The sequence below is a fragment of the Loxodonta africana genome, chromosome 9 (assembly GCF_030014295.1).
Source record: "Loxodonta africana isolate mLoxAfr1 chromosome 9, mLoxAfr1.hap2, whole genome shotgun sequence".
Lineage (NCBI taxonomy): Eukaryota > Metazoa > Chordata > Mammalia > Proboscidea > Elephantidae > Loxodonta > Loxodonta africana.
Genome location: NC_087350.1, coordinates 64,200,245 through 64,215,491, shown reverse-complemented (window position 1 = coordinate 64,215,491; position 15,247 = coordinate 64,200,245). Strand labels below are relative to the sequence as shown.

The 15,247-nt window shown below is 45.9% G+C and overlaps 1 protein-coding gene across 1 annotated transcript; it reads left to right on the top strand.

Annotated features, from left to right (window-relative positions):
- Positions 1-529: 529 nt before the first annotated feature.
- Positions 530-14,768, top strand: SLC31A2 (solute carrier family 31 member 2). The gene is made up of 4 exons (XM_003407516.4): positions 530-650; positions 8,169-8,235; positions 12,165-12,354; positions 13,359-14,768. Exons 1-4 carry the CDS (start codon positions 645-647, stop codon positions 13,525-13,527), a joined length of 432 nt encoding a protein of 143 aa, XP_003407564.2. The 5' UTR covers positions 530-644; the 3' UTR covers positions 13,528-14,768.
- The last annotated feature ends 479 nt before the right edge of the window (positions 14,769-15,247 follow it).

The window sequence follows — 15,247 nt, the reverse complement described above, 5'->3', positions numbered from 1 at the left end:
CCAAATTCCATGAGATGTTTGATTGTGTAAAAACAAGCCTCAGCAGCTACTCTTTTGTTGTTTTTGGTGTAAATGTATCTACACAAAACTTTTGCCAATACAACTTTTTACAGGTGTACAACTTATTCACAATTAATATGTACTGTATTTTTTAACGGGTACATCTTTTAATGGCTACATTAAAAAATCTGTGGTATGATTTTATTTACTCCTAATTTGTTGCTGTTATACCCATAGAATGGACTTTTTAATTTTCAACTCAATATGTATTACGTTTCGCATGGTTTATTATAATAAGCACGTTTTACTGAGCGATGAACATTTTTATGGTAATTAAGAAGACCAAGTCAAGTGCAAAACAGTAAGGGGCCAAACAACGCACATGGTAGCCCCGCAGTGCTTGGTTGGATCTCTGGGAACGCGGCGCCCTCCGCAGGTCAGCCGGTGAGTGCGGATCTAGTAGGTGCGCTCCCGGGGCGGGGCGCGCCCTAAGAACCACAACTCCCAGGCGCCCGCGCGTCCGCCTCGCCCCCCACGTGGTCAGTTCGGCCCAGCTGCGATCACTAGGGCGGCGGCGGGACTGACAGCAAGCTACGAGGCGCGAGCCAGCGGACTCGGCACCCGCACCGCCCAGCGCGCTCACTATGGCGGTGAGTCCCGCGCGCGTCCGAGAGAGGTTAACACGGGAGGGGTCGCCGGGGCGGGTTCCCCCCCAGCAGCGGCCGGGACACCGCGAAAACCTCGAAACCCCTTGCCCAGGACTGGCGAGGGCTGTGTTGGCAGCGGGAACAAGGTTGGGGGGATGCCGCAGGTGGCTTTGGATATTTCTTTTTTATTGGTCCCTCCTGCTGGGGCACATGCCAGTCCAGCTCGAGCAGTTATTGAGCACCAGCTGTGGCGCGGCACGAGGGCGTGGCGCGGGCAGGTGAAGAGGGACGAATTCGGGGGCTCTGACCAGCGCCCGGGCAGGGTGGCTGGAGGGCAGTGACTTGGGGAACAGGGAGATTCGGGAACGGCTTCCTCCGAGAGAAAAGCCTCAACGCATTTCAGCTTGCGGCCCGACGCTCACGCACGGAGTACACAGCCCAGGACCCATTCCTCGCCCTTGGCAAGTTTGTAGTCTGTTTCTTTTAGGAAAAAACATCCATCTGCTTGCCGCCTTCCCTACAGGTTGGGGCAGAAAAATAGCATCTCAGATAAGCTATTTTTCTCGGTAGGGTTCACCTGGGCTGGAGAGAGTGCAAACTTGGCAAGACTCTTTGGTGTTTGAAGAAATCATGTCATTTTCTTCGCCCTATGAATAACGTCATAGAATTTAAGATACAGGAAGACGATAAGGAAGACAGTACAGGTCGTTTAGTTAAAGGCCCACCCCAGCCCTTGCCAGTCGTCTAAAAGAGGAAATAGATGGAAAGAGCTTGTAAGAAGTTCCCCAGCCAGTCAGCGGCAAGATGGGACTTTCCTCTTTCCTTAAACTGTTTCGTTTATAAATGAATCTTCTCAAAGTGTAAGTAACCCCAAATGAGAAAATAAAGAAGAAAACAAGTCCCATGGATTGCTCCCTCCTTCACAACTGCACCTCCCCCACCCCCCAGGGTGGGGCCCTGAATAAAGGGCAGATATGTTAAACTCAGCTGCTAGCAGCTGAGATTCATCCCAAGTGCGAAAACATGATTAGGGCCATGTATATCTGACCACAAAGCTGCTTCATTGAAAACTGCAGCCCCAAGTCGCTTCCCTTAAGCTAGTATGTGTCGGTTTGAATCTTTTTCTGTAGTGAAAAGGCAAGAGTAGAACAGGCTGGGAGTGAGTCCCTGGGTGGTGCAAATGGTTAACCCATTCGGGCCGAACTGAAAGGTTGTAGGTTTGAGGCTACCCAGATGCACCTCAAAAGAAAAGCCTGGTCTGCTTCTGAAAAATCAGCTGTTGGAAATCCTATGGAGCACAGTTCCACTCTGACACACATGGGGCTGCCGCGAGTCGGAATTGGTTAGGGTAGGCTAAGGGACCTTAGGTGAGTCTTTGACCCTACCCGGGCTTTCGACTCCCCAGTGAATGGCCAGAAACACTCTTCCAGCACTTGAGCTTTGAACATTCTCTGTGTCCTCCCTCTTCCCCTTGGCTGACTCCTGTCTCTCCTGGTTTAGAAGCTGTCCTAGCCACCTGTCTCTCTGGCTGAGTTAGGTATATATCCCAGGTAGCTTCATCCTCCGCACCTCCAGCCTCCACTGTGCCTCTCTCTCTGACTTTATATGTTTTATTGTAACTGCCCGCTTCTCTGTCTCCCCTATTAGATTGTTAGCTCCATAAGGACCAAGGACTTGTCTCATTCATCTCTGTATCTCCAGGGCCTGCACATCTATGGCACAACAAAAGTAAATGTTTGTTGGTTGAAGCAACTCTGTTGTTCTGTGTCTGGGTCTACTGCAAAAGTGTCTTGACTCTTTTGGGCTCCAGAGAGAGCTGGCCCAGGCCCAAGGCTGATACGAAGAAGCCAGTTATGGAACCTCCTTATCTGATTAATTAGCCACTGGACACATTCCAAGAAGCCCTGATGGTGCAGTGGTTAAGTGCTTGGCTGCTAACCGAAAGGTCAGCAGTTAGAACCCACCAGCCGCTCCGAGGGAGAAAGATGTGGCAGTCTGCTTCCATAAAGATTTACAGCCTTGGCAGCTCCTGTCTGGAGGTGAGGTGAGAAGGCAAAAAGGGACAGGAGCTGGTTGAATGGACACGGGAAATCTGGGGTAGAAAGGAGGAGTGTGCTGTCACATTATAGGGAGAGCAACTAGGGTCACATAACAATGTGTGTATAAATTTTTGAATGGGAAACTAACTTGAACTGTAAACTTTCCCTTAAAGCACAATTAAAAAAAATTTTTTACAGCCTCAGAAACCCTATGGGATGGTTCTACTCTGTACTGTAGGGTTGCTATGAATCAAAATCAACTTGATGGCAGTGGTTTGGTTTTGGTTTGAGGGACATTCCATTCATACCAGCTGCTTTACCAAGTGGACTCAGAGTTATGGCCTACTCCCCCACCCCCACCCTCATTCAGCTGCTGGAATGGTGCTGGAGGCTTCTGCTAAAGCTGAATGAGCCTGCCTCTAGTGTGAGTGGAGTTTCACAGAATTATTTGTACCTGTTTGTTTGTTTTTTTAATTGTGATAAAAATATATGTAACAAAGCATTTGCCAATTCAACATTTTTTTTTTACACGTACAATTTAGTATCACAGATTGCATTCATCACGTTGTATAACCATTACCACTACCCATTTCTGAATTTTCTACCACCATTAACAGAAACTCAGTGCCCCCTAAGCAAAGATCTCCCTTTCTCCCACCCTCTCACCCCTGGTAACCACAAAGAAACTTTGGTCTCTATACATTTGCCTTTTTCAGAAGTGAGATCATACAGTATTTGTCCTTTTGTGACCAACTGACTTCACCCTGCATGTTTTCAAGGTTCGTTCATGTCGTAGCATGTATCAGGACTTCATTTCTCTCTATGGCTGAGGAATATTCCATTGTATGTATATGCCATATTTTGTGTATCCATTCATCTACTGATAGACATTCAGGTTGTTTCCTGTACCTATTCGTTTTTGCATATCAACGTTTGTGAACATTTTTCCATGTCAGCAAATCTTTTTGAAATCCTAATGGAACTATCTATGGGTAGTAAGGACTCAAAATGATTTTTACTTTCTTTTTGGCACTGTGTCAACTTTTTGCAATGTGCACTTTCGCTTTAATAATACTGGAGGAGGGGCTGTTTTTTATTTTTAAATTCTTCAGCATAGGTTTCCTTTTCGAGACCATGACATAATTTACTTGACCAGTCCTTACTGGGAGGCATCATGGTTCAGACGATTTCTCAAATTGTGGCCCCACAGACAGCTGCCTCAGAAACACGCAGGGTGTTTGTCATGCCTCCTGAGGTTTGAGAACTAGCACAAGCTTGCCAGAAAAATCTTTGGCTGCGGTTACCTGATTGCTAGTGACCTTGGGCAGATCAGTGGGCCTCTCTGTGCATTCCTTGTTTGTTTAAGAAGGTTAATAATAGTACCCACCTGGCAGAGATGCCTTGGGGATGACTGAGGTAAAGACTAGAAAGTAAGCATAGTGCAGGCACATGCAGGCCCTCAGCAGACGCAGCTGCATAGCTGTTCTGTTGGGTCAGGTGGTTTTACATTTCTGTCCTGCAGACCCAGAACCTCCAATGTGGTGGGCCCCTGTGTAGGCCCAGGCAAGGGTTGATGACATGAAGCAGACCCTGAAAGGCCTGTTTGCTGAGTGCAGGGAGTAGAACAGGCAAGTCTGTTTCCTGTTCTCTACCAAGCTCGGGTGCTTGGAATGGCAGTTCGAACCCACCCAGCGGCTCTGCAGGAGAAAGACATGGCAGTCTGCTTTCGGAAAGATTACAGTCAAGAAAACCCTATAGGGCGATTCCGCTCTGTCACATGGGATCACTATGAGTTGGAATTGATTTGGCAGCCCTCAACACCACCACCACCACCACCACCACCAAACCTAAAAGAAGCCCTGGTGGTACGGTGATTAAGCACTGGGCTGCTAACTAAAATGTTGGCAGTTCGAACCCACTCAGCAGTTCCACGGAGAAAGACCTGGTGATCTGCTCCCATAAAGATTACAGCCTAGAAAACCCTAGAAAAACCTATTCTACTCAGTCACATGGGGTTGCTATGAGTTGAAAACGACATGAAAGCACCCAACAACAACAACCACGCCCAAAGTTACAGAATCCAAGTCTGAACTCAGGGATTGAGCAGAAGCACGAATGAGGTCTCCATCCAACCTGGAAACCGAGAGGCACACTCATTTTTGACTGGTGGCCATTTTTTTTTTTTTTTTTAATTGGAGTTTTAGGATAGGAGTGAAGCTCAAGCTGGGAGCCTGTCTGCACCAATTTAACAAGGCCTGTGAGAGTGAGGCTAAACCAACAGAAAGGGTTCATCAAGTCCCATCCCCATTTTGCCGATAAGGAGACAGAACCAGAGGGGCCCTGCTGTATGTCAGTAGCTCAAGGTCATGGAGCTGGGAGGCAAATCCAGGCCGTGTGGCTTCAGAGTCCGTGCCCTTGCCTTGACCACTCGGCTTTGCTGCCTCTGTTCAAGCTATGACACACTGTAGTGAGTATCAGAATTCCCTAAAGGGGACTTGCTAAAGTCTTGTGTTTGTCCCGCCTTTTGTGGCTCCATTTATGAGTTCCGGTTTAGGGGTCTGAAGAGGCCCAGGAATCTGCATTTTTAATAAGGGCCCTGGAGATTCTCAGGAGACGCCGTCCCTCCTCACTCTGTCATTTGCCATCTCAGGGCTTGTAACTGTACCACAGAGACAGGCTAAAGCCAGGATAAGGCCTCTGGTCTCGCAGGCCAGGGCACATTCCGCTCACCCAGCAATTCACCTGGAACTTACTGTGCCTTTGTAGATCCAGGTATAGCAGTAGCTGCTCATCCACACCTGTCTTCTACCCCAGTGACCTTCTTTCCCACCCCTTTCTCTCTGCCTTTTTGTCTTATTTTCCAGCTATATTCCTCTGAGCTGTGGCCTTACCTTCCAATCCCCAGGTTGGTCCTTGTTTGTTTCCTTTGTTCATTTAATTTGAGCTCTTTGTCTTTCTCCAGAAAATACCAACCAGTTATGACTCGTGGCTATTGACCATCCTTGGGAGGGGCTGAGCATAGCTGTGGGAACAAGGCTGAGGCCCACTATCCTTATATATTTCATCCCACCCCCAGTTGCTTTCCTTCTCTTCTCCAAAGTGGCTATATCTGCCTCTTCGGCTGTTTTTTACATCTTCTTTCCAAAATGTTAAAACTAATGACCGAAAGACAATCTCTAGTATTGAATCTAGGCTATCTTCTCTAGTATTGCAAAATACAGTGGGCTCATATCTTCACATCTTAGTGCCTCTGTGTCAAATGAGTGGCTGTTAGGAAGACCTGGGTTCTAGTCCTGACGCTGCCACTGACTCACTGTGTGACCTTGGCCATGCCGTGGCTGCCCCTGGGGCTCCATGTGCCGTCCTGAGTGGCTGTGTGGTGGGACGGTTGAGAGCACAGAATCTGAAGCCAGGCTGCTGAGGTGAAATCCTAGCTATGCAACCTTGGCACGTTACTTAAACCCTCCGTGCCTCTGTTTCTCATCTATAAAGTAGGGCGAAGAAGAGTAATTTCCTCTTATAAGCAAATGAATTAAGATGTAAGTAACATTTTTGGAATAGGGCCTGGCACAAAGTGCTTAGTAAGTACTAGCTTGTATCATTTTTCTCCCAAATATGAAAAGAGAGGGTTGTTCTAGACGAGCACTTCCCAAAAGATCTTTCATGAGACACTCTCCCGCAGGATGTTCAGCAAGACAGGAAAAAAAAAAAAAGTTTCTAAAGTAGCAAAGACAACTGTTAATCTTTATTTTACCTAATTCCAGTTTTTCCCAAACTCACTTGACCACAGAATCCATTTTTCAGAGTACCCCTTAATATCCTGTGGTTTTGCCTTGGAACACTCTCTACAGCCCCTCCTGCTTTGACCTGCATGGGCATACTTGGGTTTATGGAGCACTTACTGTGAGTCACCTTGTGTGGATGGCTTCACAAATGTTTTTTCCCAGCAACCCTAGGAAGAAACTGAGACTCTGAGAGAGGCCTTGATTGATAGATCTGTCTCACCCCAAATCCTAGACTCAATTTACTATTTACTGTGATCCTGAATTTTGAGAGCAAGGGAGTGAAGAAAGTTAGAAAACGTATGGCCCATGGTTTGGGGCTGTCAGCTCTAAAGAAAGTTTGGAGTTCTGTGATTCTGGTTTCCAGGGGACCATAGAACATCCCAGGCGCCAGGCAGAGAAACATTGTTCTAAGTGGCGCAGCTTCCTGGTGGAGTGGCAGCCAATCTGCCATCCCTGCACCCCACCCACTGAAGGCTGCTCAGCTTGAACTTCCTTTAAGAACTGGTGGCCCCCACAGACATCATGAGAACCCACAGCTTCTCTCTTGATCGTCTGTCCTTGAACACAAATTGCTTAAGCTGAGAGTGACTAGGCTTCTTATGAGGTCTTGGGCAAGCCCCTTCCTCATTTAGGACTCATTTTCCTATAAGGAAATAAGATAGGGGGTGGAGAGGGGGCCGTAGTTGGACCAAGTCAGTTTTTTCAAACTTCAGTTTCAACAGAGCTCAGATCCCTCTTTCCTCTTCACCCAGAGCCCTTTGTTTTGTGTTTTATGTAATGGAATTAGTTATAAGTAAAATTTTATCGGAACGAAGTATTCCCTGAAAAAAAAAAAAAAATTGAAAGCCAGGGAACTAAAAATTCTCCAGGGCACTTCTGGTTCTGACATTGGAGGATTCTAATATTTGGCCATTTTCTTAGAAGGCAAAGGCTTCTACCCGCTGACCGAACTCCTCCAGGATCTCCTTTGCTGAGTGAGCCCTGGGGGGTGTTTGCGAGCTGCTTCTGCTGGCTGGGGAGGTCTTACCTGATGACTTGGGGGGGAGTCTTCCCTGAGAGGGTGATTTAACTGATCGATCCATCTGGTCTCAGTCTTGCCAAATGCATTCATTAAGCCTGGGGGGGGCATTTAAAATCACCATGCAGTTCCTATCTCATCCTCCTTTCTTGGAGATGGGAAGCAGCATTGTGTACTGGAATGCACAGGGCTTTTGCATCCATCTAGACACATGTTTGAATCTCAGCTCTACCAACTTACTAGCTTTGTGACCTTTAGTAACTTACTTAACTTCTCTGAGCCTAGTTTCCCCAGTTTTCCTTCCTGTAAAATGGCTCTAATGGTCTGTGTCACACAAGATTGTTGTGAGACTGAAATGAGGTAATGTATACAAAGCCCTTGAGCCTGAGGCCACTGCACAATCCTGAGCTTGGCTGGCCCCGGGTTGGGGGCGGGGGTGGGGGGTGGACACTACCCAACCTTCACTTCCACCTAGAGCAGGGTCAGCTCACTTAGAGCTGTGTTGCTGACCCACTGTGGGACCTTGGGTAGGTCCCCACCCTGTCTGACCTCAGTTGGCCCTGATGATCTTTATTGGCCCCATGTTTCTGTGCTCCCTGAGGAAGCTGCTGGAGGGCATTAGGGACCACGCCTTCCACTGCTCTAAGCCCCCTGTGATACAAAGTCCCATCTCTTTCAGATGCATTTCATCTTCTCAAATGAGGTGGTGCTTCTGTTTGATTTCTGGAATGTCCACAGTCCTACAGGTAAGAATGGGGGAGCCCAAACCTGACCTGGTGGCTCCAAGCTTGTAGAGAGCCCAGGGTCTCCTTGTTGCTATGCTCTGTGGGAATGTAAGGAAGCTGACTCTCTTGCATAAGCACTGAGCAGAAGCTTTGCATTAAAAATTCCTTTTGCAACCACCACCTTCAGAAATCAGAAGGTTCTCAGCTCCACATTTCACTCATCCTCACAAAGGCCCAGAGAGGGAGGCCGGGAAGGCAGCTTTTTCCGGTATTACAAGGGTGGGAGCTGAAGCCCAGAAGGGTGAGTGACCCATCCAGGATCACACAGTGAGTAAGTATTAGAGCCAGAACTAGGTCAAGACCTGTTGCCTCCTGATCCCTCCCACACCCAGGGTTCATTGTCTAGCACCAGCTCAGAAGTCCTGAGCAGCTACTGAAGGCTTGGAGCTCAGATGAGACACCAGTTTGAAAGGAAAGAGAATTCCTTTGACTTGAAAGGGTGGGGTTGGACACTAACTCATGATGAAGGTATTTTTCATCTTAAAAGTATCCTGGAAGCAGCCCAAATGCCCATCATTGCAGAAAATGATCAAATAAATTATGGCTAAACCATTCTGGTTATCTTATTGTTGAGTAACAAATCACTTCATAAGCTAGTGGACGAGAACAACAGTCATTATTCTCGCTCAATGTTCTGTGAGTTGACTGGGCTCAGCCAAGTGGTCCTTGCCTTGAGGTCTCTCATGCACGTGTAGCCAGACAGTGGCTGGAGCTGGAGTCATCATTGTCATATGTAGTGGTTGATGCTGGTTGTTAGCTAGGACCTCAGCTGGGGTTGTTGGCTGGAACATCTGCATGGGGCATCTGTATGGACTAGGCTTCCTCACGGCCATGACTGAGTTCAAGAGTAAGTGTCGTGAGAGAATAAGATAGAAGTGCATGGCATTTTTAAAACCAGCCTTGGATGTCACATATCATTACTTCCACCTTTATTAGTTGAAACATTCACAAATGTCTGCCCAGGTTAAAGGGGTGGGGACATGGACCCTATCAACTGGTGGCAGAAGTGTTGACATAACACTGTAAGTGCATGTCGGTAGCATATATTGTGATGGCTGTCTTTGGAAAACATAATCTATCACAGATATTATGAAGCCATTGGAAAAAATAAGGTAGATCTGTGTGTGTTAAGGGGAACCCATATGCAAGGTACAGTTGGGTGATGAAGTCAGGATGAGGAAGATTATGCATAGATAGGATGCTGTCATTTAGACAAATGTTTATATGTGTATTGAGTACCCCTAGAAGGCTACACAACATATTGCTAACAGAACTTTGTCTGGGGAGGGGGCTGGGGTTCTGCAAGACTGGAGTGGGAGGGGGACTTTTCACTGTATACTCTTTTGCACTATTTGAATTTTTTTTTTATCATGTGTGTAGAATTACCTGTAATTTTATATTTTAAAAACCTGCAGATGATTTCTTTTTGGGAGCTCAATAAGATACTATAGCCAGACCATTTATTATTTCCTCTACTTATAAAAGTAGCAAGTAATAGTTCATTTTACACAACAGCTCTAGTAATCACTTAACATTTTGTTTATTATTTTTTTTTAAATTATGTATTAGATGAAGGTTTACAGAGCAAATTAGTTTCTCATTAAACAGTTAATACACATATTGTTTTGTGACACTGGTTGCCAATACCACAATATGTCAGCACTCTCCCCTTCTTGACCTTGGGTTCCCCATTGCCAGCTTTCCTGTCCCCTCCTGCCTTCTCGTCCTTGCCCCTGGGTTGGTGTGTCCATTTAGTCTCTTTTTGTTTTATGGCCCTGTCTAATCTTTGGATGAAGGGTGAACCTCAGAAATGACTTCAATACTCAGTTAAAAGAGTGCCCAGGGGCCATACTTTCAGGGTTTCTCCAGTCTCTGTCAGACCAGTAAGTCTGGTCTTTTTTTGTGAGTTAGAATTTTCTTCTACATTTTTCTCCATCTCTGTCTGGGACCCTCTGTTGTGATCCCTATCAGAGCAGTCGGTTGTGGTAGCTGAGCACCATCTAGTTGTGCTGGATTCAGTCTGGTGGAGGCTGTGGTAGTTGTGGTCCATTAGTCCTTTGGACTAATCTTTTCCTTGTGTCTTTGGTTTTCTTCATTATGCCTTCCTGCAGCTGGGGTGGGACCAGTGGACTATCTTAGATAGCCGCTTACAAACTTTGAAGACCCCAGATGCTCCTCACCAAAGTAGAACATTTTCTTTATAAACTATGTTATGCTAATTGAACTAGATGTCCCCCAAGACCATGGTCCCCAACCCCCAGCCCAGTTCAGTCCCTTAGGGAGTTTGGATGTGTCTCTGAAGCTTCCATGACCTTGCCTTGGTCAAGTTGTGCTGGCTTCCCCAGTATTGTGTACTGTCTTACCCTTCACCAAAGTTACCACTTATCTATTGCCTAGTTACTGTTTTTCGCCCTTCCCCTCATCAGAGATTCTTTTTGTGTGTAAACCTTTTCATGAGTTTTATAATAGTAGTCTCATACAGTATTTGTCCTTTTGTGATTGACTTATTTCACTCAGCATAATGCCCTCCAGGTTTATCCCTGTTGTGAGACCACTCCCAGATTCACCATTGTTCTTTATCGTTGCATAGTGTTCCATTGTGTGTATGTACCATAGTTTTGTTTATCCATTCATCTGTTGATGGGCACTTAACTTGTTTCCATCTTTTGCTACTGTGAATAATGGTGCAGTGAACATGCGTGTGCATATGTCTATTCCTGTGACAGCTCGTTTCTCTAGAATATATTCTTAGGAGTGGGACTGCTGGATCATATGGTATTTCTATTTCTAGCTTTTTAAGAAAGTGCTGTATCATTTTCCAAAACGGTTATACCATTTCATATTACCACCAGCAATGCGTAAGAGTTCCAGTCTCCCCGCAGCCTCTCCAACATTTGTTATTTTCTGTTTTTTTGATTCATGGGAGTAATTTCAGGGTGAGATGGTATCTCATAGTTTTGATTTGCATTTCTCTAATGGCTAGTGATCACAAGCATGTCCTCATGTGTCTGTTAGCCGCCTGAATGTCTTCTTTGGTGAAGTGTCTGTTCATATCCTTTGCCCATTTTTTAACTGGAGTATTTATCTTTTTGTTGTAGAGGTGTTGGATTTTCCTATAGATTTTAGAGATTAGACCTTTGTTGTATTTGTCATAGCCAAAAACTTTTTCCCAGTCTGTAGGTTCTCTTTTGGTGAAATCTTTTGATGAGCATGTTTCATTTTTAGAAAATCCCAGTTATCTAGCTTACTTCTGGTGTTTGTGTATTGTTATGGTTTATATTCTGTTTATGCTATGAATTAGGGCTTCTAATGTTGAAGCACTTAATGTTTTCTATAAAATATCTTATTGGGTTTTTTCCTATCATGAAAATAATAAATACTCACTGTAGGAACTTTAGAAAATTAAGTGAGAAGAAAGTAGGTATCCTACCATGCTGAGGTAACTATTACTCCTCTGCTGTATATTCTTTTTTCAGTCTTTCAGTTTTTGTGTACATACATGTAAATAGGACCTTGCTATGCATACCTTTCCCTTAATAAGAAGACACAACAGAGATTTGTGCAGACCATTGAGGGGATGGGTGGGATGGTGGTGTATGGCTTCTGCTTTATCTTCAGCCCCTGGCTTTTCCAGGCAGCTTCTCTTCCTGGATCTCAAAGCCACACTTAGCAGGCCAAACCCACCAAGAAAGGTCTGGAGGGGAAAAGAGACAATGAAGTTCAGAGCTCAACAAGCGTGGAGAAGAAGATGCCAGAGAGAGGCAGATGGAGTGGATTCAGAGGAAATGGGTGGAAGTCCCTTCTGCCACCTGCACCAGTCCCCAGGGGAGGCTGCTGGATGGAAGCAGTGCTGCCCCGCAAGATCTCTACAACTCGACCTTCTTTGGCAGGCATGGCCCTTTCAGTGGTGGTAGTCCTGCTCCTGGCTGTGTTGTATGAAGGCATCAAGGTTGGTAAAGTCAAGCTGCTCCACCATGATCTGGAGAGCCTGCCAGCCCTCATTGACCAGGAGCTCATGGAGGAGACAGACCAGGAATCGGCAGGCTCAGATTTGCCCACAGTCAACAGAACTCGCCGCAGGTAACAGGCACTGGGGGTGGGGAGTGGGCACTGGGTCCTCACATTCACCCCGAGGAGTAGCTGGGGTCAGAGAGCATTAGCCCTACTTCACAGAAAGGTAAGGACCAGGGTTTGCCCAAGTGCTTACAGTTAGTAAGTAGTAAGGTGAACTAGAATTCAGGTCTCCTGATGCCCAGTCCAAAGCTCTCAGCTCTATTAACAGCCACTTGGCAGGCTCGGGATTTCTTTGGGGGAAGTGTGATCTTTACAATTCTTCCGGTGCAGGCCTTCCTTTAGCTAGAGGGGTGGCCACCTAGCCCTCCCCCAAATCTCGCTAGGCTTTCTTAGGTCATCCAGGAGGGGATCTGCAGCTGCCCTAAGCAAATGACAAAAGATGCCGTCAGCAATACATCCAATTTGGGGGGGGGGGCACCCTTTCTACCCCTTTCGTCTTCCCTTCCCACTTTGATAGGCCAACCATTTAGGGTCCCCATTTTACCCTCTCTCTAGCTCTAGCCTCATCTGTAGCCTCTAGCCTGCCTACTCTATTACCAGCCATCTTACTGATGAGGAAACTTAAGTTCAGAGAGGATAAGACACTTACCTTAGGCCACAATTAGCAAGTGTCAGAACTAGGAATTGAAATGGCACCAACGTCCATGCTCTTTCCATTGTCATTGCCTCCCACATAGATTCAGAGAAATCTGCCTTACTAATAATTTTATGTCGGCCCTTATCAGACAAGTTAGATTACATATCCTATCATTTTCCTTTCTGCCTCGGATGCCAGGAAGTTCATTGCTAAATGTGGTAATAAAAATGATTATCCTAGGCTCCTCATACAAGTCCCTTTCCTTTCTCCATCAATGGCTTCTGATATGTCTGTATAAAAAGAAAACTCTCCTTGGTTATGTATACAACTATAAATAAGCTGGTCCTGTAACTCAGCTGCTTTTTAGTCCCTGACATTGACTCCCAGCCTCCAGTTCATCACCAACATTAACTTTATTCTTCTACACGTCTAGGTGGTTTTTGTGTCACTTTGGCCAGTCTCTAATCCACGTCGCTCAGGTGGTCATCGGCTACTTTATGATGCTGGCTGTAATGTCCTACAACACCTGGATTTTCCTCGGCGTGGTCCTGGGCTCAGCTGTGGGCTACTACCTAGCCTACCCACTTCTCAACATGGTATAGCCAGCAGGAGATGTGCAGGCACCAGGGCTAGAGGGAGCTGGGGCTCCTTTTCCCCTAGACATTGTACTTGCAGCCCTTTGTCTGCTCGCTCTTCTAATAGCTGTTCCTCACCTTGCTCCCCAACTCTGAAAGCTTTCAGCTCAAGTCAGCTCTTGCTCCCTGGAGTTCAGAAGCCATTGCAGCTACCTCCCTCTTCAGCCAGCCTGCACAGGGCCCAGGGCTAGTCTTTTTTTTTTGCCTTAAAAAGGCTATATTATGGCCAAAGGGAGAAAGGAGAGAACAGAACCTGGGGCAGGGTTGCTGAACGCCTAATGATTTCTCTGAGACTCAAAATTTTTAAGCATCTCCAAAGATCCTCAAGACAGTGATGCGGGGCCTGTGTGATGAAGGGTGGGGAACCTGGATACCATCTGCTCTCCTGATTTGTGCCTTATCTTAAAGGAGCATCTTCCATGGGACTTCTTGACCTCTTCTGTCTTTGGGGGGACAGAAACTAAGCTGGCTCCTTTTTCTCACCTTTCTGTCTTTGGAATACAGGAAGATTGTCTCTTCGTTCTATGAATCATGTTGACACAGTAAGATTTCTTTTTCCCCATCGAGCTCCCGGTTGACAATTTAGCACGTTAATACAAGACAAAATTTCTAATGAAATTATTTCATTTTATTTATGATGGATGGCAGCATCTGCCGAGACCTGTTTCCCTTTTTTGGAGGGAGAATGAGTGACAGCAGATTAAAGGCAGAGACACAGGACTGTTGTCAAGCCTCCTGACTCACTCTGGATGCACTGAGCTCCTCCCAGCAGGCTGCACTGTTTGCAGGAGGAAGACAATCTAATGGGCCTAGATGTCTGGGAAGCTCTTCGTGGTCTTAATGCGGAACAGAGAACCACATTTAACAATATTCAATATTTAATAGTGCTCTCTATTAATTACTGCTCACCCACAGTAATCTGGTGGGGAAACATGATTCATTCACTGAAAATACTGATTAAGCCACAGGGAGTACTGACTGAAGATGCGATATGCAAACCAAAGCTGTTACATTTTTAGAATTAAAGGGAACTTTCCTGATATCTGAACCTCTTCACTTACAGAGAAGGAAACAGAGACCCAAAGAGAGAAAAGCACTTGTCTAGGGTCACACTGCTATATACTGCTGTAGCTCGTGGGCTAGATGAAAAGATGATCTTAAGCTTTGGGAATTAAAATGCATTTTAATAAATCTGTATTTTTAGACAATCTGTGACTGTTCTGTTTCTTCTCACACTAACAGCAAACACATGTAAGTGACCCTTACAACTACAGGGGACGAGTGGGGTGGAGATGGCAGGACTGTCTGCAGGGTTGTCAGAGGGTGATCTGCTACGAAGGCTAGAGATGACAAAGGCTAGAGATGACAGCTTTGCTCAGGGAAACCCAGCCCTGAAACACTGTGCCCACAGATAGACATCCCAGAACACCAGCTTAGTCAACAGTCGTTCTTTCATTCATGTAACAAATATTAGTTAGGTGTCCACTATGAGAAAAGTTAACTGTCAACATGGGTTGTAAACAGCATGTTGGCACGATTATTAGCATCTTCTCTCCCTGAGGTTAGAAGCAAAGATATAAAAATCACTTCTAAATTTACAACAAGAAATACCTGTCACAGAAAGTAGAGTATGTGACACTTTCAGGATTGTCCGGTGCATTCTACCCATGTATGCAGACTTACAAGG

Coding starts and splice junctions, on each gene's coding strand:
- SLC31A2 (XM_003407516.4), top strand. Junction 8,236..12,164: donor GAATGTCCACAGTCCTACAG/GTAAGAATGGGG, acceptor CTTCTTTGGCAG/GCATGGCCCTTTCAGTGGTG. Junction 12,355..13,358: donor GTCAACAGAACTCGCCGCAG/GTAACAGGCACT, acceptor CTACACGTCTAG/GTGGTTTTTGTGTCACTTTG.